The sequence below is a fragment of the Gopherus evgoodei genome, chromosome 2 (genome assembly GCF_007399415.2).
Source record: "Gopherus evgoodei ecotype Sinaloan lineage chromosome 2, rGopEvg1_v1.p, whole genome shotgun sequence".
Classification (NCBI taxonomy): Eukaryota; Metazoa; Chordata; order Testudines; family Testudinidae; genus Gopherus; species Gopherus evgoodei.
Genome location: NC_044323.1, coordinates 295,847,082 through 295,867,610, shown reverse-complemented (window position 1 = coordinate 295,867,610; position 20,529 = coordinate 295,847,082). Strand labels below are relative to the sequence as shown.

Below are 20,529 nucleotides of genomic sequence, written 5' to 3'. Positions count from 1 at the left end.
GGATAATAGCCATTGATGGACCTTCCTCCAGGAACTTCTCTAGCTCTTTTTAGAACCCTGTTATAGTTTTGGCCTTCACAACATCCTCTGGCAAGGAGTTCCACAGGTTGACGGTGCTCTGGGAAGGCTGAGAACCACCGCTTTAAACTATGTTAAACCTTGTGGCACTACAGCACTTGGGGAGGGGATGGAAAATGGGGGTGGGAAGAGGCGGGGCAGGGGAAGTTGTCCCGGTCCCGCATCCCCCTAGGAATGCACAGGAGGGTCAGCTGGGGGGTGGGGCTGGCCACCGGTGCTGCCGCACACGAAGCACACAGCTGCGTGTTCTGCGTATGCCTAAGGATGGCCCTGGGGGAAGCAAACCATTTTACAGGGGTACCTAGAGATAACGTGGAACCAGGGCCTGGCTCCTTAAGCTCACACATCACAAGTCAGCATCCGACGCTCATGCCTAGGTGACTGAAGGGCCATTCTGGGGTAGCTCTTGCACTTTTTGTTGAAACACTGGAGATAAAACTAGAAGCTGAAAAGATCTGAACCGGAAGGGGCAGGGCCTTGGGCAGAAGGGTCCAGACTCCCCTTCAGCGCAGGCCAGCACCGATTTAAAGGGCCCAGGGCTCCTGGCCATCATCGCTGCCGGGCCCTTCTCACTTCCCTGGTCCTCCTCACGTGAACAGAGAGCAACAATACCCGAAGTCTGAAGGCGAAAACAATTAAATCTTTATTGGGGTGAATTTCCAGCAAGCATGATTCCAGTTTCCTTCCTTAGTGTCCCCTGCCTAGCTCTGACACCACAGAGCCTTGCCTGTGTCCCTGTTCCCATTCCACCCCTTAGCAAAACATGATCCCAATTCCTCCACCCCCAGTCCCTGTTCCCATTCCCCCCATTCCTGATTGACTGCAGACTATATAGTAAAACCTGAGTTCTGCTTAGCTCTACCTTAACCAATCATTTTACTGAAATTTAACTAACCAATCCTAACATACTGTACCATACCACTGAGCTATCCCTGAAGCCTAATATCCCACCACCTTAATTGGTTTACACCCAACAAAATTAATTATACAGCAGACAAACAATCACAGAACCAGAGATTATACAGACAGACAATAGGGATGTGGAGACTACAGTGATAGAACAACACAGAAATGAGGATTTCACATCCCAGCTGTTGATAAGTGAGTTCTTGCCAGACAGGATGCGATCAAACTAAGTTTCCTTTTACATCTTCTAGGCTCTTCCCTTTCTCTGGAGGTGATGGAATATCAGGACAGGATTGGATTCCTAACAGCCCAATAGCACCTTATTTCAATGTGACTAGTTTGGAATGTGAGGATGTGACCACATACTTCCCAGTTTATGGCTGCCTCTGCTGCTTAGCCGAAGGCCTCGTGAGAGACAGCCCTTACACCGGCAGACAGTGATTTTGATTCTTTTATACCTCTATAACTAGCTAAGTGATAAGAATACACCTACATTCTTAAAGTATAGGCCTTTGCAGACAGGCCTGAATATCTGTATCCTAACACAGTTAATATGAAGATGTTAATGTCTTGTTTTGTTAATCGTGAGAGCAGCTGGTATCAAATGTAAATTATACTGTTAACTCAGAGTTTTCACACCATTTTGTCGTGGCTCTATAACACTCTGCCAAACGTGGAAAATGGTGACTCTGGAAGCATGCCGTTTGGTGTGCTTGCTGCAGCAGTTCCCGCTCTTCCTGGGGGGTGGGGGGGGTGCTAATGGAACGGATGCAAATAGACAGGGAGGTCCTTGCAGAATTGGATATTACACAATCTGGTCTAAACACCTGTGGGAACTTTAGCTGCACTGAAAACAGAAAATTATAGAGGATAATATATAAAACGTCCCGTTTTCAGGGGACCTGTACAGTCTCTAGTCAGAAGTATTGACCAGACACCAAAAGTGAGTTACCACAATTGTCTGTCGTCTTCTAGCGTCCTGCAACAAATGAAATCAGTAATTAGTGTACTAGATCTGTCAAAAAATCTGTGATTGACTCTTTGAATAACTTTTTTAGTGCACCACCACAAGCAGCAGGGAGCAGCTGGCATACACACTCGACACTCTTATCTGGTGGCTGCACTGTGCTGCAGTCAGACAGCGTGAGGGTGAAATGGTGGAACCCGAAAAGAAAAAGCGTCGAAGGCTGTGCTCGTTTAAAGATGAGTGGCTGCAGCTCGCAGAGTATCGGAACTGGCTTACAAAGGCAAGTGAAGACTCAGGATATTGTTCTATTTGCCGTGTTCAATTCACGGTTAAGTTTGATTCTGTAAAAGCTATTAAGCATCATGCGGAGACAAAAGGTCACAGAATCAAAGTACAAGGACAGGTATGGTCCAGCACTAGCAATAAAGTCTCCATAAAGACGGATAATGCTGAAGAACAACACATATGCACAGCTGAATTGCTTTTAATGTATCACGGCGTTAAACACCACCACAGCTGCCGTTCTCAAGACTGTGGAAATAAACTGTACCCCTCCATTTTCCCTGACTCCAAGATAGTGTCCAGAATTCACTGCGGAATGACAAAAGCAGCAGCTTTGATTGAGAACGTTTTAGCCCCTCATTCATTGAAACTGGCTGTGCAAGACATTGGATCAACACCTTTTGCAATAGTGACAGATGCGGCTAATACAGGGAACACAATATTATTCCCAGTTGCCGTCTGCTACTTTAATAAAGATAAGGGAATCTGTATGTCTGTTGTAGACTTTTTTGAGGATGGAGAGGAAACATCAGAGGCAATCGCAAAGAACTTAAGAAGTTGTCTTCAAAATTCCAGTCTGATACGGAATAAAATTGTGGCGTATGGAGCAGTCAATTTTGGAGAAAACAAGTCTGTTTTTCTGCACCTAAAACAAATGTTGGATTTACTAAACCTTGTGCCAGGGTATTGCAGTGCTCACATAGTGCACAATACAGCAAAACATGGCTTGGAAATGCTCTCTTACGATGTAGAATACTTTGTCATCAAGGTCTTCAGTGAATTCTCATCCAGTGCAAAGAATATCAGTGAACTTGAAGAATTCTGTGACTTTGTGGAGACAGAATATTCAGAAATCTTACACCAGCTCCCTAAACGTTTTCTGACCCTTTTCACTGCCGTAGACAGGTTACTGAAGAATTGGCCAGCACTCAAATCTTACTTTGTGAATAAAGGCAAGGAAGATGTGAGCTGCACAATATGGGCCTTTCTTGCTGAGCAAGAGGACAGTTTCCAATGATGAAACTATTACGCTTCCAGAACTGTACATCTACTTTGTGCACAACATTCTAAGCCAATTTAACAACACAATAAAGGTTCTTGAGAGTGATTACATTCAGGTCACTGAACTGTATGCCACATTCAACAAGCTGAGAAGAGAGATTCAGAATCGACAAGAGAAAGGCTTCTATGGGTACAAAGTGACACAGTTCTTGAAGAAGCTACCACTTAAGAAGCAGAATAAATTTGTTGGTGATGCCCAACAGGCTTACACAAGCATGCTGCAGTATCTGGAAAAGTGCTTTGATTTCAGCGAAAACTCTTTCTATAAGTTGTGTGCACCACTCAGTCTGGACAAACCTCTTTAGCTAGACGAACTGTGTGCGTTGTCTACAGACTTGAACATTAAAGTGGACATAGATGAATTATTTACAGAAATGTGCATACTGAATGATGTGCTACCAATCCTAGAGTTCAATAAATGATGCTGAATCAACATGGTGCCAGCAGCAGCAAGAGTGTCGCCATCAAATCAATGTCTCTGAAATGTGGATAGAACTCTTTAAGTGCTGCGAGGCCCCAAACTTGCTTAGTATTGTGCAGCATGTGTTTGCTGTTCCACCCGGCAACACATTTGTGGAGTGCATTTCCACTGTCATGAAGAACTTGTGGGCTGATGAAAGGAATTGACTCCATGTGGACATGGTGAAAGCTGAGCTATTCGTACACTTCAACTATAAAATGACTTGTGCCGTGTTTGCTGGATTTTTGCAGACAGGAGCGGCTAGGGAGCTTGTGGCAGCGGCATCAAAGGATCAGAAGTTTCAATTGCCACTCACACCGCCCTGTCTGGGCTAGAATACAATAGCATTGTAGTAATATTTTGTTATCCTAAAAAAAGTTAAAACATTGAGTACACAAAACAGAGTTGGAATATGAATTAGTAGAGTATATCTGAGGTTGCTTTAACTTCATTACTTGTGGGCCAGGCAGACACGGAGCTGGCCTACAACAAAGGTGACTAAGCCCCATCACTGTCCTGTTCGTGCCTCAAGTGGAGAAATAAATGCACAGAGAATTGAGGCCTATATGTTTGCATTGTTCTACATAAATATCGTTACCTGTACAAAAGACGGTTACTCACCTTTGTAACTGTTGTTCTTCGAGATGTGTTGCTCATATCCATTCCAGTTAGGTGTACGCGCCGCGCGTGCACATTCGTCGGAAAACTTTTACCCTAGCAACTCAGTGGGCCGGCAGGTCGCCCCCTAGAGTGGCGCCACCATGGCGCTCCATATATACTCCTGCCGGCCCACCCGCTCCTCAGTTCCTTCTTGCCGGCTACTCCGACAGTGGGGAAGGAGGGCGGGTGCGGAATGGATATGAGCAACACATCTCGAAGAACAACAGTTACAAAGGTGAGTAACCGTCTTTTCTTCTTCGAGTGATTGCTCATATCCATTCCAGTTAGGTGAATCCCAAGCCTTACAAAGGCGGTGGGGTCGGAGTGAAAAGTGGCAGAATAAAACTGCTGAGCCAGAGGCTACAGCCTCTCTTGACTGCTGAACCAGGGCATACTGCGAAGCAAAGGTATGGACCGAGGACCAATGGAGCTTCGCAACAGATCTCGTGGGTAGAAACACGAGCCAGCAAGGCGGCAGATGAAGCCTGAGCCCTGGTAGAATGCACGGTGATGTGGCTTGGGGAAATATGAGCCAAATCATAACAAGTGGGGATGTCCGCCATCACCCCAGATGAGATCCTCTGAGAGGAAAACAAGCAAGCCCTCCCTTTGGCCCGCTACCGGGGCAGAGCTGGGGCACCTTAGGAAATGATTCTGTCAGCACAATATAATGCGAGCACTCCACAGATGTTCAAGGAGTGCAACGGTTATGCCCATTGCGTTGCCTTAGGGAGGAAAGCCGGGTGCGGTCATAACTGCACCTTGTCTTTGCGGAACCTTCGTAAGAGCTCTGATCTCAGAGACTCGTCTGGCCAAGACTAGGTTGAGGTCCCAGGGCGGGGCTGGGCGGCGCACCCGAGGGTGCAAGCGCTCCAAGCCCTTGAGGGACCTCGAACCCATAGAGCGTGGGACACTGAACGTCCATTTTAGCCTGCTGGAAGGTAGGGATGGCTGCTGAGAGTATCCTCAGCGATGATACCGCCAGATCCTGCCGCTGAAGGCCAGAGGCAGGCCAAATAGAGGGATCGAGACCTCAGCAGGAGCAAGATCGAGCGTACTGCAGCTGTAAAGGAAACGCTTCCACCTGGCCCGGTACGTTGACCAGGTGGAAGGCTGCCTGTCACCCCGACTCAGGTACGCAGGAGCCACCGTGAGGCGAAGAGGCTGCAGGTCCGAGTGACGAAGCCTGTCATTGCCCTGAGTGATGGGGTCTGGGCTGACAGGCCGAGCAACGTGGTATGCCAGTGCTGCCTGGACCACTCTGGAGTGATCATGATGATGCGCACTCTGCCCCTGCGGAGTTTAAGCAGGACCTAACGAACCAGTGGGAACAGTGGGAAGGCATAATGCAGTTGGCCGTTCCACGGCATCAGGAATGCGTCCAAGATCGATTCCGAGGAGAGACCTTGGAAGGAGCAGAACACCTGGCATTTCCTGCTCTCGCGGTGAGCGAATAGGTCTGTGTGAGGAACCATCTCCACTTCCGGAAAGCGGGACGCCTCACATGGGGCAGAGTGATGACTCGTAAGACATGAAAGACCTGCTGAGTCAAAGAGTTAAGACGTTCCGAACGCCTGGGAGAAAGGACGTCGCCAGCTCCATCGAGTGGGCCATGCAAAAGACCCGGAAATGGATGGCCTCCTGACAAAAAAGGGGGAAGGACTATGTCCCCCCTGAATGCTTACGAAGCACCTGGCCATTGTTACAAACTTGCGGGCAACCATGGACCCAGGAGACTGAGACAAGAACGAGCTGAGGTCGTTGGGAAAGCCTTCAGACCTCAGATGATTGTTGCCATCGCCTAAAACCGCAGTTGGGGAAGTGGAGGTCAGCTAAGCCGCGCTCCACTGTTCCAACGACCGACACGGGCGGTAAGAAGGAACTGAGGAGCGGGTGGGCCGGCAGGAGTATATATGGAGCGCCATGGTGGCGCCACTCTAGGGGGCGACCTGCCGGCCCACTGAGTTGCTAGGGTAAAAGTTTTCCGACGAATGTGCACGCGCGGCGCGTACACCTAACTGGAATGGATATGAGCAATCACTCGAAGAAGAATGAAAGTTCCTTGTGGCTGCGCTAGGGAGTTTCTTAGCCTGTTCTTGTTACACTTTTGTTTTACTTCTGAGGAATAAAGATGATACAAAGTTTGTATGAAATGATTACGCAGTATCTGGTGATGTGTCCAGAAATGTAAAACTTTGCACCTAACCATATAGTAAAGTGCACACAAAAAAGCCCACCTGGTTTTCAGAGGTCCCTTGGGTGCTCAGCCACACCAAAAGCCTACTTAGCTTTATTGAGGTGTCCAATTGAGATGCCTAATTTTAGGCAGTGGGGTTTGAAAGGTTTTACCAAGGTCCTTCAGACCTGATAAGTGATTAGGTTTCAATAAACCTTTATCAATTCTATTCTTTTTTTGTTATGCCTGGAACCATTGGAATTAAACATCTACCTTGGGTAAATGCAAATACCAGGGCACAGATCCGATCAAATCAAACAACATCTCCCTATCATGTTGTATTTTCCTACCTATCGGGAATGATGGAGTTGGCAACTTGGATCCAGTCCTGCAGTGTGTTATCAACCACACTTCACGGCACTGGGCCCAGCCTGAACAGTTCCAATGTTTGTGTTCATTTCGTTTTCAGTATCTGCATTTATGCGTTTAGCGCCTGCCTGCCATCCAAGAAGGCGTGTATCCAGGTAGCTTAGCCACTTTTGTGATGGCCGTTGTTCCACACATCTTTGAAACAGCAGCAGATTGTGATATCGTGTTGGGGGTTTTGCGGATTAAAGTCATAATGTGATTCATAAACCTGTGTGAAGATGTTAGTCTTGAAAGGATTGAATGATAAAACAATTTTCGTGGGCAAGGGCCTTGTTCCCCTGTAGTATCTGAGCTCTTTGTGAATAATGATGAGTTTATCTTCACCAAACTCCTGTCAAATAGGACAGTATCATTGATTTCCACTTAACAGATGAGGAGCTGAGGCACGAACAGGTAAGTTGCCTGACCTTGATCACACAGGAATGACCTGGCAGAGTTGTGAAATGCGCCAGGTGATCCTTAGTTCCAGTCCAGTGCTCTACTGCAAGAGCATCCATGTTACTGGTAGGTGATGCTGATTGTACGAGCACCTAACAGCCAATGTTCCCTCTAATTTTTTACATCCATGCACAGAATGAATTTTGTTATGTGCGGGAAGGGCTGGGGTTGAGGGGTTCAGAGTGTGGATGGGGGCTCGGGGCTCAGGGCTGGGGCAGAGGTTTGGGGTGCAAGGGGTGAAGGCTCTAGGATGGGGCCAGGGTTCAGGGTATCATAGCTCCACAATTAAACAAACTTACTAACTTTTATATACATCTGTTAATGGGCAGTTTCACTTTAATTAGCCTTGGGACTCACCTTTTGGATTTTACCTTTTGTGAACATAGCCCTCTTACCTCTTGCCCACTGAAGCATTGTTGATTTGAAGAATTTATCATCGTCGTTCTGTCTGTAAACAGCAATGTAACACCCCAGAAATTAGCAGCATTTGATAACACAGTGTGGGTACTTTCTTCTGAAGATTGTAAAAAGCCTGAGTTTTGGTTTCACGCCAGGCTTTGCACACTAAGCTCTGCTTTAGTTGGGTTGTTTTCAGTTTAGCACTCAGCGTGGGTTTAAAATGGGTGGTGTCACTTGGCTGGAGTTGGACTGGATGAGTTAGCACGCTAGGGGGCTTTGGGGAATTTTACGTTTTCGTTCTTTATAGGAGAGACGTAAAAGCTTAATTAAAGTCTCTTTTTAGAGTAGGAATTGAAAATAAGACTCATAAGGAAAAAGGAACGCCGCTGTGTAAGAGTTACATCTTCTTGATTTATGTCTCATCATTCAATAATACAGCTGGATGACCAAAGAATCTGCACATGGTGTACATTACAATATTCTGTTCACGGAGATTGTCATAATTCTAACAGTGACTAAACTGTTACTTGCGTACTCGACTCTTTGTTAAACTGTAAACTATGACTGTAGAAAAGCCCTGACCGACGAGCAGACGCATGAAAGCGTAATTGCTAAATAGCAATAACTAGCCCTGTGGTGACAGTGCTGTTACTCAGGGGCTATTACTACTGAGTTACCTCGTACTTACACCTAGTGCTGCAAACTCTTCGGGAAAAGCTCCCTGGTGAGCAAGAGCATTGCCAACCCGACGAATGGAAAAATCACCAGTCAGCCTCCCACACTCATGACCAGTCAGTTCGCCACAGCAGACTGGACTCCACTGCAGGCAGCTCATCCCCATCAACACATGGAAACACTCAGCCTCTTTTCTTCCCACCCTAAGTCCAGGCAGGCACACACCTCTGGGCCTGGGGGATGTTGCTACGAGGACTCAGGGAGCAGGAGCTTTTCTTCCTGCTCACTGGTCCACGACCAACCCTTAGCAGGAGGGTCTGAGGGCATTTGGACTGGTCCCACTAGCAAGTTTCTCTGACAAGCACTTGCCCCAGCTTTGGCTCTCAAAGCCTGCCTGTCACCTCACTGATTATGTGACTGTCAATTGTGTAAAGTGGTCAAAAGTCTCCAGGCTCAGCAATTCTGCACTTTCATTGGTCCCTCCTGCCTGTTCAATCCGCCCCTCCCCACCTCAGGCAAACCCCCAGCCTGTTAACCACTGCCCTTGGCCCTGGGAGAAATATTCTCAAGGAAGAGAAATGCTGCAGAGTGTGGCTGCCCCGCTGCTCCCAGAACACACTGGAGTCAGTGCAGTGTCCCAGCCAGTCTCACAGGGAGGAGGCCGCTCCCCGTCCCTACCCAGAACTCACAGCTCAGAACTCAGGGAGGTTCTGGACCACGGGATGGCTTAGTCTTAGATCTCCCCATTGAGGCTGCAGGTGGGTGGGTGACATAAGCAGGGCAGTGACCGTTTCAGGGAACCAGGGAGCTGCATGCAAAGGGATGGAGACAAGTTAGGGGGTGCTGAACTTCTGTCACAGCCTATGGCCACAGGGATCATTCAATACGCTAACTCCAGCACAGTCACACACTAACTAATCTGACTATCAAACCAACCAGGAACCTCCTGAGTGGTCCCAGCTGGAGGAGGCCGGCACCTTCCAGCCACTGCTAACACTGGAAACTCTCTCTTCCCCAGTGAAATCCCATGTCCCCAAACAAGGCATTTCTGACTGTTCGGGTGAGACTGCACCAAGATTGCTAAAAGCACTGCCTGTGCAACGGGCCCTACATCAGATACGGCCCAAGGAAAAGGGTGAGGTGGCTACCTTGATCAGAGGGAGCCTTTGCAGAAATTGGGGGAGGGGGGCTTTTAAATAAAACAACAACCCACAAACCTATTTTACTTGTTTCAAACAGGATCAAATGGTTTCATGCCATTCCTAAGAGAAAGCAGCCAGTCTCAGTGATCAGCATCACCCTCTCTGCAGTCTGGAGGCACAGCCGGTCATTTGTTCTCTCAGCCCCCAGGAGGAGTGAGCTCCCGTCCCAACTGGCCTAAGCTCGCCTCCAATGTATGGATTCGGTTCTTGTAAGTCATGGACCAGTCCACACCTGGGCACAAACAGGATGCAAAATGCACTGCACTCAGCTGTGGCCAACACAGCCGGAGAAATCCACAGGGCCGCTCCAGCATGAATGAGAAGGGGCTACAGCTCCATATATTTGACTTCAGCAGTTCTGCTTTCTTTCACAGATCATTCTCTCCTCAGTAACTCACCCTTGCTCCACACAGTCTCTCGCCGCCACAGCACATGGGTTTTGCCAGTTATTTTTTCACAAGTCACATTTAGACTATCATTAAACACCATATTATTTTTATGATGACTTTTTTGGTGCCCACTGAGATTCAGGCAGTGACCCCAAAACTGGTCCCAACACACTGGTTTGAACCTGCTATCCAAGCAGCTCAGAGATAAGTAGCTGAGAAGTTTTTATCAATAACATGTTTTTTCCTCTACAGCAACTACACTTCCTCTCTCAGCAGGTGAATGCTCAAGGCTTGGACTGCCTCCGTTTACTTCCTTCTTGGGAGGGGTCCAGCACAAATACAGTCCCTCTTGGTGCAGCCCCCAGGCTCCCTGCTCAACAGGACACAGCTCCCTGGCAGTTTTACGAAAAGCCCCCCAGAGCAACTGGCTCCGCATGGATTCTCCGATGTCTAGTAAGTGTTGAGCACCACCTAAACCTTTGCTCACAACTGGGATGTTTATAGGGCCTCTCGCCCGTGTGGGTTCGCTGCTGGGCCGCGAGGGATGATACGGGCTGAAGTCTTTCCCCCACACCTCCCCAGTGTGGAGTTCCTCATGCTCAGTCAGTTTCGAGCTGCTATTGAACCTCTTCCCGCAGATGCTACATTTGTAGGGTCTGTCCTCCAGGTGGATAACCTGCTGTCAGAGACGCTCTGCACTTTGCTGGATGCCTTTCCCACACTCGCTGTACCCGTAGGGCCTGTTCCCCAGGTGGCTCCTCTGATGGGCAAGGAGGGATTTGCTCTGACTGAAGCTCTTCTCGCACTCGGAGCAGGTCCAGGGTCTCTCTCCCGTGTGTGTCATTTGATGCTGAATGAGAGCCGAGTTGTGAGTGAAGCCTTTCCCACACTCGGAGCATTTGTAGGGTCTCTGCCCCGTATGGATCCTCTGGTGGATGAGGAGGGTGGAGCTCCCCACATTCCCTGCACTGATGGTCTCTCGCCTGTGTGGATCCTCCGGTGCGTGACGAGGGTTGAGCTCCGAGAGCTCTTCCCACACTCAGAGCATGTGCAGGGCCACTCGTCGGTGTGGATTCTCTGATGTCTGACCCGTTCTGAGCTCTGCCCAAAGGCCTTCCCACAGTCAGCACACTCAGACCTTTTCTCTGCCCAGGGGTGCTGGAAGCTCTCCGCACATTCAGTGGGATGGCAGGGGATCTGCCCAGCACGACTGCTCTGGTGTCTCGGGAGTGCTGAGCTCAGCCGAAGCTCCCCCCCCCCACACACAATGCATTTGTAAGGCTTCTTTCCATTGCAGATTCTCTGGTGTTTGATAAGGGCTGGGCGCTGCCAAGAGCTTTTGCCCCATTCACCAGATTTATAGGGTCGCTCTCTCTTCTGAGCTGGGTTCTGGCGCACAGGCACATCTTTGCACTTCTTGAAACGTCTCTTGCAGAGAGTGGATTTGCCCCACCGGTTCCCTGTGGATTCCCTCTGCTGCATTTGTAACCCGTGCTGACTTTCACTGTCTTTTCCCTGGTCCAGACTCTGGGACACATCGCACATGGAGCAGTCTGAAAACATCTCTGGCTCTGACCTTTGCAGGATCTTCCCGTCGAGTTCTCTCATTCTCGCTGTCACCTGCGGAACGGAGAGCGAGAATCCAGGCACGATCGCGCCCAGCAGGCGGGAGGAAGGGGATCTCAGAAAGGAAAACTGCGAAGAGCAAGGCAGAAACAAGTGAAATGCAAAGCAGCTCGAACTCAGAAAGGCAAAACCCCAATCTGTGCCCAGGCCAGGGAGGAGGGGGCACGTTGTGCTTCAACAGCCACTCCGAGCAGGGACCGGACGAGCAAGGGCAGCACCAGGCCCAGTCGGTCACGGGGGTGGAGTTACCCCGGGTCACTAAATGGACTGTCGGGACCGGTGCCCCCTGGCAGGCGCCTTGTCCGAGGGGGCCGTGGGGCTCCAGGCTTTGGGTCTCCACCAGACTCCGGAGCGAAGGGTCCATTTCCCAGCTACAAGCCAATTCCGAGAGCCCAGCCAGAGCCTGCCCAGCCCCCCGCCCCCGGGGCTGATAACGGAGACTCATCGCTCCCCACTGGCCGCACGGAGCCCCCCGTAATGCCTCCCCCGGGGCTGATAACGGAGACTCACCGCTCCCCAACGTCCGCACGGAGCCCCCCCCAGCGGTACCCCCCGGGGCTGATAACGGGAACTCATCGCTCCCCCCTGGCCGCACGGAGCCCCCCCCGCAGTGATGGCCCCCCGGGGCTGATAGCGGTAACTCACCGCTCCCCAACGGCCGCACGGAGCCCCCCCCAGTGATGGCCCCCCCCCGGGCTGATAACGGGGACTCATCGCTCCCCACTGGCTGCACGGAGCCCCCCCCCAGTGATGGGCCCCTCCGGGGCTGATAACGGGAACTCATCGCTCCCCAACGGCCGCACGGAGCCCCGCCCCCCAGTGGTGCCCCCCCCGGGCTGATAGCGGAACCCCTCCCCCCCCGGACACGGGCCGTTTCCCGTGGGAAGCTCCGCCCACACACAGCCAGGCGGGAAGTGAATCCGACCGGAAGTGATGGACACGTGACCCTCCGCCCGCCTGAGGGGGGGTCAAACAGCCGGAGGGCGCATGCGCTGTGCTCCGGCCCACGCGTGTCCCCCGCTGGCAGTGGGGGGAGCTGCGAGCAGGGCAGGCAGCGCAGCCCCCCGCCCGTGGGCCCAGCCCCACGGGGGAACCGAGACCCGCCCCTCGTGGGTGGGCGCAGCGCTGGGCGGTGCCTTGTCACGCGCTCCCCGGCGCGCTGGGGTCCCTGCCCGCCCGCGGCTCTGCTGGGCGGCCGGGGGGCTCCGGAGCGGGGTGGGGCCCTGTCCAGCGCGCTCCCCACGCTGCGAGACCCTGCCCGGACACTGAGCCCCCGGGGCGGGCCAGCCACACAGGGAACCTCTCCTGGGGTGCGGGGCGTGGGTCACCTCCGCTGCGCATTGTCCCTGCAAGCGCGTCTCTCCGATGTCAGAGAAACATTCCCTGCAGATCTCCCTACACGTGTCAGGAAACCCTTCAAACCGGCGCAGATTATCGTGCATCCGCTGTGCACCGGGTGCAAATTGTGTCAGATGTGACTTCACAGCCTGCTGGCCTGAAATTGGGAGGCTAAAGGCAAATCACCCTTCCCAAGTATATACAAAAGCTGCTGCCCACCCCTCTGAACCAACAAGGCAGGATCCAGACCCCAAAGCGAGGGACCAAAGGGGGCTGTGAAGGGATTTACACAGGATACTGAGGAGAGGCTGAGGGAACTGGGATTGTTTAATCACAGACTTTCAGGATGGAGCTCGGCTGTTCTCAGTGGTGGCCGATGACAGAACAAGGAGCAATGGTCTCAAGTAGCAGTGGGGGAGGTCTAGGTTGGATATTAGGAAACACTATTTCCCGAGGAGGGTGGTGAAGCACTGGAATGGGTCACCTAGGGAGGTGATGGAATCTCCTTCCTTAGAGGTTTTTAAGATCAGGCTTGACAAAGCCCTGGCTGGGATGATTTAGTTGGGGATTCGTGCTGCTTTGAGCAGGGGGTTGGACTAGATGCCTCCCGAGATCCTTTCTAACCCTGAGATTCTATGATTCTATGACTGTCTGGTTTTATTCTCCTGCCGATTACCACCCTCTCTCAGCACCTTTCATGCAAAAATCTACAGCAACAGCGAAGCCCTCACTTGACTTAATGGCGTATCTGGCACATCGCTCTTTTCAGGGTCAAAAGGGATTTTAGGGTAGGGATTTTGTTTTTGCTATTTATTGGGTAGAAGGGAGTGTCGTTATGAGTCATTCTTTTGATGGACAAGCCTTTTGAAGAGGAATGCTTTGCTGTGTTTCCCACTGACTCAAGACTTTAGATTCACCTGATTGCCTCTGGAAGTTTGCTCCATACTTGAAGCTCCTGGACAGATGCTTTGTCCTGCCTGGGTGACCTGCGTTGTCTGAGACACAGCTGTTATGATGGTTCATAGACCAAAATTCAGTCTTTCACATAGCTGGGGCTTCATCCATTAACTGAATTTTTCTTTCTGTTTCTAATAATCTCTCCGCACCTGCTGCGCGGCCTGTGGGCGTACCAGCTCTTGGTGTTATCTTCGTGCTGCTCTTTGCATGCAATACAGCTAACGTCTGGGAGGCAGGGGTTAATGAAAAGAAACTCTCAGCACGGCCAAGCCTGGTGGCCAGGGAAATGAGGGCATGGTGCAGCCCAGGGTGTAGTGCGGGGGGCTGAGAGCCATTGAACCAAACTGGGAACCCCGGATATGATCAAAACCACTTCAAGTTTGGAGGTGCTGCAGCCCCCACCTGTGGGCGCAGCCTCTGGGCCCCACATCTGGAGGAGAGCAGCATGGCCAGTTGCAGAACTGGAGGCCAAGGGCCCAGGTTTCAAAGGGCACTGGAGGCAGAAGGCCCTTGTTGCGCTCACACCTCAAGGCCGGCCCAAGCGGGGCCTGCGCAGCAAGCCCAGGGCACAGCTACACTTGGAAACCTGGTCACATTTAGACTGGGGGGCAGGGGCACAGCAAGGATTCCAGGCTCAGGCACCTCTCTGACACTTATGTCGACCCCCCTTGCAGTCTAGTGGGTGTCACGTTACAATCAGCGCCCTTGGTGAGGCCGTGGCATTTCATCTGTATTTTTGATGTTGGTTTTTTAAGCCCGCATAAAGACAAAACCACTAGGCTAAGTTCCGGCTCCTCCAGCCTGGGCCATCCCCATCAGCCAGGGCCTGGCGCCATCAGAAGAGGAACGCAGCCTTTTCCGAAGCACTCATCACTCTGGGGGAGCTCTAGCCGAGGCCTCAGGTGCAGGGGACCTGCCTGCAAGCCTGTGCACTGCGACCCAGGTTTACCAGCCCCATCATGCACTGCAAGGGAAGGGAGACACTCAGAGGAGAGCAGTTGTGCTCATGTCACGGCCTTCGTGTTCACTTTGTCATGTAAGACTTCTTAAACAGAACTCACCCCCCAAAACTGTCTGAGCCCTGGGCTTTCAGTCAGAGGCACCGGGGGGTGGGGGGTGGGTACGCGACCCCCCATTATGCTCCTGACCCCACCCCCACTCCATCTCTTCCCCCTAACCCCCATCCCCCCCTGCCTCCTCCTGCTCGGTTCCACCCCTCCCTGGAGAGCGCCACGCCCTCGTTTGTCCTCCCACCTTTTCCCCCAGCATCTCCTGCACTGGAAGGGAGGTGGAGGTGTTGATTGGGGGGGCCTGCCGGCAGGCAGGACACACTGGGGGGGGAGCTGATGGGGGACTGCCAGTGACTGCTCAGCACCCCCCATTTTTTTTCCAATGGGTGCTTCATCCCTGGAGCACCCATGGAGTTGGTGCCTGTGCTTTCGGCCCTTCCCGATCAAAGCCAGTGGGGTGACCACCAACTTTCCCCACCCATGTGAGGAATGAATATTGTTATGTGCACCTATATGGAGGTGATGTGACATGACCCTGTGTGACACATCACCTCATATTGGTGCACATAACAAAATTCACGTAGTGGGGGTGGGGCTGAGGGGTTCAGAGTGTGGGAGGGGGCTCAGGGCTGGGATGTGGGGGGGGGTGAGGGCTCTGGTTAGGAGTGTGGGCTCTAGGGTGGGGCCAGCAATAAGGGGCCCAGGACTGGGGCAGAGGGTTGGGGTGTGGGGGTGAGGGCCCCAGCTGGGGGTGCGGGCTCTGGGGTGAGGCCAGAGATGTAGGATGGGGCTCAGGGCTGTGGCAGAGGGTTGGGGTGTGGGGATGAGGGCTCCAGCTGGGGGTACAGGCTCTGGGGTGAGGGTTTCAGGGTGTAGGCAGGGGCTCAGGGCTGTGGCAGAGGGTTGGGGTGTGGGGGTGAGAGCCCTGGCTGGGGGTGCAGGCTCTGGGGTGAGGCCAGAGATGTAGGATGGGGCTCAGGGCTGTGGCAGAGGGTTGGGGTGTGGGGATGAGGGCTCCAGCTGGGGGTACAGGCTCTGGGGTGAGGGTTTCAGGGTGTAGGCAGGGGCTCAGGGCTGTGGCAGAGGGTTGGGGTGTGGGGGTGAGAGCCCAGCTCTCTCTCCCCAGGGCAGCTCTGGGGCTAGGTGCCTCTTCCCATGGACGTGGAAGGTCCAGGATGGGGCTGGGCCAGGGGAGGGGTATTTCTTTCCCAGCTGTGGCAGATCTGAGGTTGGCAGAGAGGAATCGCTCCCTGCCACAGCCCTGAGCACCCGCGTGGCACTTAATGGGCGGCTGCCCAGCTTAGAGGGAACTTAGCTGACCACGCTCGCCCCTGCTAGTGCCTGATGGCGTTGGGGAAGGCCCCCAGAGCAGGTGCTCAGCTGTGAGGATAAGGGCGTTTCCTGTAGCCATATTGTGAGGTCTGAGGCCTTTTCCTTGAGTAAGCAGCAGCAGCCATGAGCTGAGCAGCAGGAAGCCACAGCCTCACATATCCGGCTGTAAAGGCGGCTCCTGGCCCCATAGCACCCACCATCACCAGAGAAAAAACCACATCTGAAGCTGGTTAAAGAAAACGTTGTTTGAAGCATCCTGTGTGGCAGGGAACCATGTCCCACCGGTTGTGACTGTAAAACCTTGACTCCTATTGGTTTGCCATTATGGTCCCTATGGCTCTATGGTTTATCTGTAGGGTCTCTAGCTGGTTCTTAGTTTCAGTCTGTTGCATGACTGATTTTGTTAGGCGTAGAATAATCCTGTTGGTGGGGTATGATTGGTTAAAGAGCTATTTGACACGGTTAGGAGTGGTCAGGGAATTGTTTAGTGATATTTGAGTAAAATGACTGGTTACGGCACAGCTAAGCAGGACTCAGGTTTCACTGTCTAAACTGGGGTCCAAGAGAAAGTTCTTTGGGAACCAACTCCAGGACCCAGCCCGGGATCAGAGCTGCCAGCTCTCAACGCCTGCCAATGACCCCGGGCAGCGACTGGCGTCCCCAGATGACCTGCTCCTGACTGGCCAGCAGGGAAAGTGTCTCTGCCTCATGGGGAGCGGTGAGCAGTGTGTGCTCGGCGTGTGCGTTCGGTTTTGGTAACTGTTAATAACTAGAGGTTAAGGATATTACTGTGTGAGGCTCTTTCACAGGGAAAAGATCCTGTAAACCCGCAGCCGAGGACGCCCTGAGCCCTAGGCATGGGACACGGGTGGGTGCCTAAATCAAGAGGGTTACCTCTTGACAACCGAGGAACTGGTCCTGGTTTGGGGAGTTGAGGGGTGGGGCAGCCATGTTGTGGGAGGGGAGTTGGGCAACCGCCCCTGTGGGCAGGAGGGGCAGACCCTCGAGAGACCTCAGCAGCCAGGAGCGTGCAGGAGAGCTCCTTGCCGGCACCCAGAAGCCAGTGGCCAGCGGATAACCTGGGGAGGGCAGCCTGCAACCAGGGGCTCCAGGCTGCCCAGCTCAAGCCACAGCCAAGCCAGTGCCAGACCCCGCAGGACCTGGGCACGGAGGAGGCAATGACCTGCATGAATAGCGCTCAAGCCCCTGCTGTGTGGGCTGGGTTCTGCCCCAGGAACCCGACCCACCATTCAGGGAGCCAGAGCCGCATCTCCAGGGTGCGATCGTCTCAGAACTGGGGTGCCTGGCCAGACTAGCTGAGCACCATGGTCCCTTCTGGCCTTACCGGCCCTGCAGAACCCCAGCAGTGCGGATCCCCAGGGACTTCCCTGTGGGAAAGGGACCACGCCCTTTCAAAGGAGCAGTACAGCCCGAGCAGGGCTAGTGTGAAACCACCTGCTATTCCAGCCAGCCGAGAACCGCTCCAGGCGGTCGTTCGTGTCCATTCCCCCAAAATGCCTGATGAAAGGCATGTTTGGCTTTGGCGGCCGCATGGCTTGAGCAGCGGCAAGGTCCCATCTCCCCAGGCAGACAGCGGTACGTTCATTAGTTTAGTTTCAGCATTCAAATGTGACTCCAAAGTGGAGCCTCTCCATCTGCTCACCTCCTATCTCCACACTCAGCCACTCACAGCCAGCGCCCCTTCTCCGTTCGCACGACGTTTCCAAGGCTAGCGCTCTCCAGCACGCATCCCAGAGCCCTCGAGCCAGCATGCACGATATGGAGTGCAAGTCGCACTGGTTCCTACTGGACTGGTCAGATGGTGACGTCTGTGCCAGGATTCCACTGGCACTGCTGGGGGTCCCCTCGCGGCCGCTCTGTGAGCTGCTGTCACACGCTGAGCTCTTCAGGAGGCTGGTTCAAAGAGTTACATGGAGCCAAACAGCAGCAGCTATTTCCCCTCCGAGGTCCTACTGCACAAGGCAGCACTCTGTCCCCTCACCCTACATATGCATCATCCATCTGCTCCACCTAGCGCGTCCGCTGGCACCATCAGCAATGGGTGCGAGGCCTTTCCACTGAACAGGCTAAGAGCGAAGTAGAGGTGGCAGGTGCTGGGACTAGAGGGGAACATCACATCTCTGTTGCTACTAGAGAGAAGCTGGAGACTTCCAGGCCAGAGGGCGCAGAGATGAGGCAGAAATGGAGGATGGGGTGGATTGGCATGGCCTGTTATTTTGCCAGCCATGTCTCTTCCTCACGGGCTCTCGCACGTTTCTTTGCGATAAACAGCAGCAGCGAGCCTCCCTTCAAACCAAACTAAGACATCCTGCTACATGTTGAACATACGATTTGCCAGGATGTAAATACTCCAGCTTCTGTGCCATGCCTCGGGTGTGGCTTGGGGAGGCACAGGCTGGCTAACGGCATTTCCCACCTGGCAAACAGCTTTAATCAGTAGGATGATAGGGGTCTGGTGTTTATTTTTAGCCTGGAACATCCACAGTTGGGGGGCGGGGGGATTAAGATATGGGCCCCCTGAACACACAGGTGCACGACGAACACGCGAGAATACAGCCCCATTCGTGTTGGATTCTTTCAATCTTTTTGCAGCATTTCTGCTCTCAGCCTATGGCTTTGTCAGAGCTCACATAACGAAGCAGTGCCAGGCGGTTACGTGGACGGGACACGCAGGGAGCTCTGAGTCATGACAGAAGGAACGCTTCACCATGGCGTTAGGAAGTGCTGTGCTGTGGCCAATGCCATCTTTCCGCCACTGCAGCCCCAAGTTGTGAGATCCACTCACTGCCAATCCGGGGGCAGGATACAAGAGGCACCAGCACAGAGAGAAGGGTTTGGGGTTCAGGGAGCAGTGCAATTCTTCCGGGGAGAAGAGACCAGGTTAAACAATACGGGCCGACGCTGCCCGAGTCGGCACCCTGCGGCCTGGAAACTGGCAGGGCTCATTGGACAGGCTTTCCAGGAGGTGGAAAAGGGCCAGTGTCGCAGACCGACACAGGGAAGGGATATCTGAGAGCCTCTTGCCAGTTCTCAAGATCCAGTGCAAGGCCAGGACTGCAGGGCCTGGCTCACTGCTGGCAGCACAGGTCTGAACACCCTGGCTAAGAAGAGGACACGGCGTGGAGAGGAAATGCTGTCTGGCTCGATTTCTGGGAGAAGGGATCCGAAGTACGTGTTAGGGAAGGCAGGTGAACTGTAACCTGACTCGCCGAGGGGGCTGCTCCCAGGGCCGGGGGGTCAGTTCTCTGCAGGGCAGAGTGAAAGTGTCTAGTTCAGAGAAATGTTCAAGTCTCTTGGAGCAGAGAATAGGGAGGAAAATCAAAACTCACTCAGCCTGAGAGAACTTGCCAGTGTGTATTTCATTAAGAAATCTCTGTCTCTAGTGTAGCTCCACACTGCAGCTAACAGTCCTCTTGCCCAGGGAGAATCCTCGGAGCAGAGGAGCCAGGGGCCGTTGGGGTTTGGGCGCAGAGGAGCTGGGGGCCGTTGGGGTTTTGCTCGGCTCCTTCTAGCAGATCTGAATCCCCTCCACAGATCAGGTTGAACACGAGCAAGAAGTTTCTGAGCTTAGCCAGTGCTTGAGAGTTAGTTTCTTGGTCTCGTGTAGACAGCCCCAGACATAGCTGAGAAGGGAGGCCTTATTACAGACTCTCCATTTAGGGGGGGCCAAGCCCCCCAACCGTACCCATCTCTAGAAGTGGAGCAAACCCCTGGCTAAAGGTGACTCCATGCCAGACTGAGGAGCTGCTGTCAGAAGAGGGAAGTTGCTTTGTGGATGTTGCTTTGCCAAGAAGAGCTCTGTGTAGTTCAAAACCTCATCTCTCTCCCCAACAGAAGTCAGTCCAATAAAAGATATTGCCTCACCCACCTTGTCAATCCACCGCATTGGGGTTCTTTTGGACTCATGACCACTGAGTGTCCGAAGAGTCACGGCAGCAAGAGACGCCCACTTGCCTCTGTGGCTGGCCAGAGGATCACTCCCCTCCAATAGGACACAGCCCTGGCCAGGATCTGTGCGTTTGTGGCCTCCAGGTTTGATCATCACAACGGCTATCTAGAAACACTCTGAAAACCCTCCATCTTGCAGAATACACAGCAGCTCTGCAGGTCACCGGCAGCATG

General features: G+C 52.9%; 2 protein-coding genes across 3 annotated transcripts; one reads left to right on the top strand and one right to left on the bottom strand.

The window, feature by feature from the left end:
- The first annotated feature begins 1,313 nt into the window (after positions 1–1,313).
- On the top strand, positions 1,314–3,463 carry LOC115647195. Its single transcript, XM_030554000.1, has 2 exons — positions 1,314–1,421; positions 2,043–3,463. Exon 2 carries the CDS (start codon positions 2,139–2,141, stop codon positions 3,249–3,251), a length of 1,113 nt encoding a protein of 370 aa, XP_030409860.1. The 5' UTR covers positions 1,314–1,421; positions 2,043–2,138; the 3' UTR covers positions 3,252–3,463.
- Positions 3,464–8,248: 4,785 nt separating this feature from the next.
- Positions 8,249–12,539, bottom strand: LOC115647196 (zinc finger protein 501-like). 2 transcript variants are annotated; one of them, XM_030554001.1, is made up of 2 exons: positions 12,395–12,539; positions 8,249–11,818 (listed from the first exon to the last, which is right to left on the bottom strand). In XM_030554001.1, the coding sequence occupies exons 1-2, from the start codon at positions 12,461–12,463 to the stop codon at positions 10,964–10,966; spliced, it is 924 nt and encodes a 307-aa protein (XP_030409861.1). In that variant the 5' UTR covers positions 12,464–12,539; the 3' UTR covers positions 8,249–10,963. The 2 variants fall into 2 exon arrangements, with proteins under 2 accessions (XP_030409861.1, XP_030409862.1); XM_030554002.1 differs by lacking the exon at positions 12,395–12,539 and adding an exon at positions 12,260–12,340.
- Between the last annotated feature and the right edge of the window lie 7,990 nt (positions 12,540–20,529).

Bases quoted from the DNA above. Each gene is read 5' to 3' on its own strand.
- LOC115647195 (XM_030554000.1), top strand. From the start codon at position 2,139: ATGGTGGAACCCGAAAAGAAAAAGCGTCGAAGGCTGTGCTCGTTTAAA.
- LOC115647196 (XM_030554001.1), bottom strand. From the start codon at position 12,463: ATGAGTCCCCGTTATCAGCCCGGGGGGGGGCCATCACTGGGGGGGGCT. The intron at 11,819-12,394 runs GTGAGTTACCGC...TGCTCTTCGCAG, and splicing joins CGTGCGGCCGTTGGGGAGCG to TTTTCCTTTCTGAGATCCCC.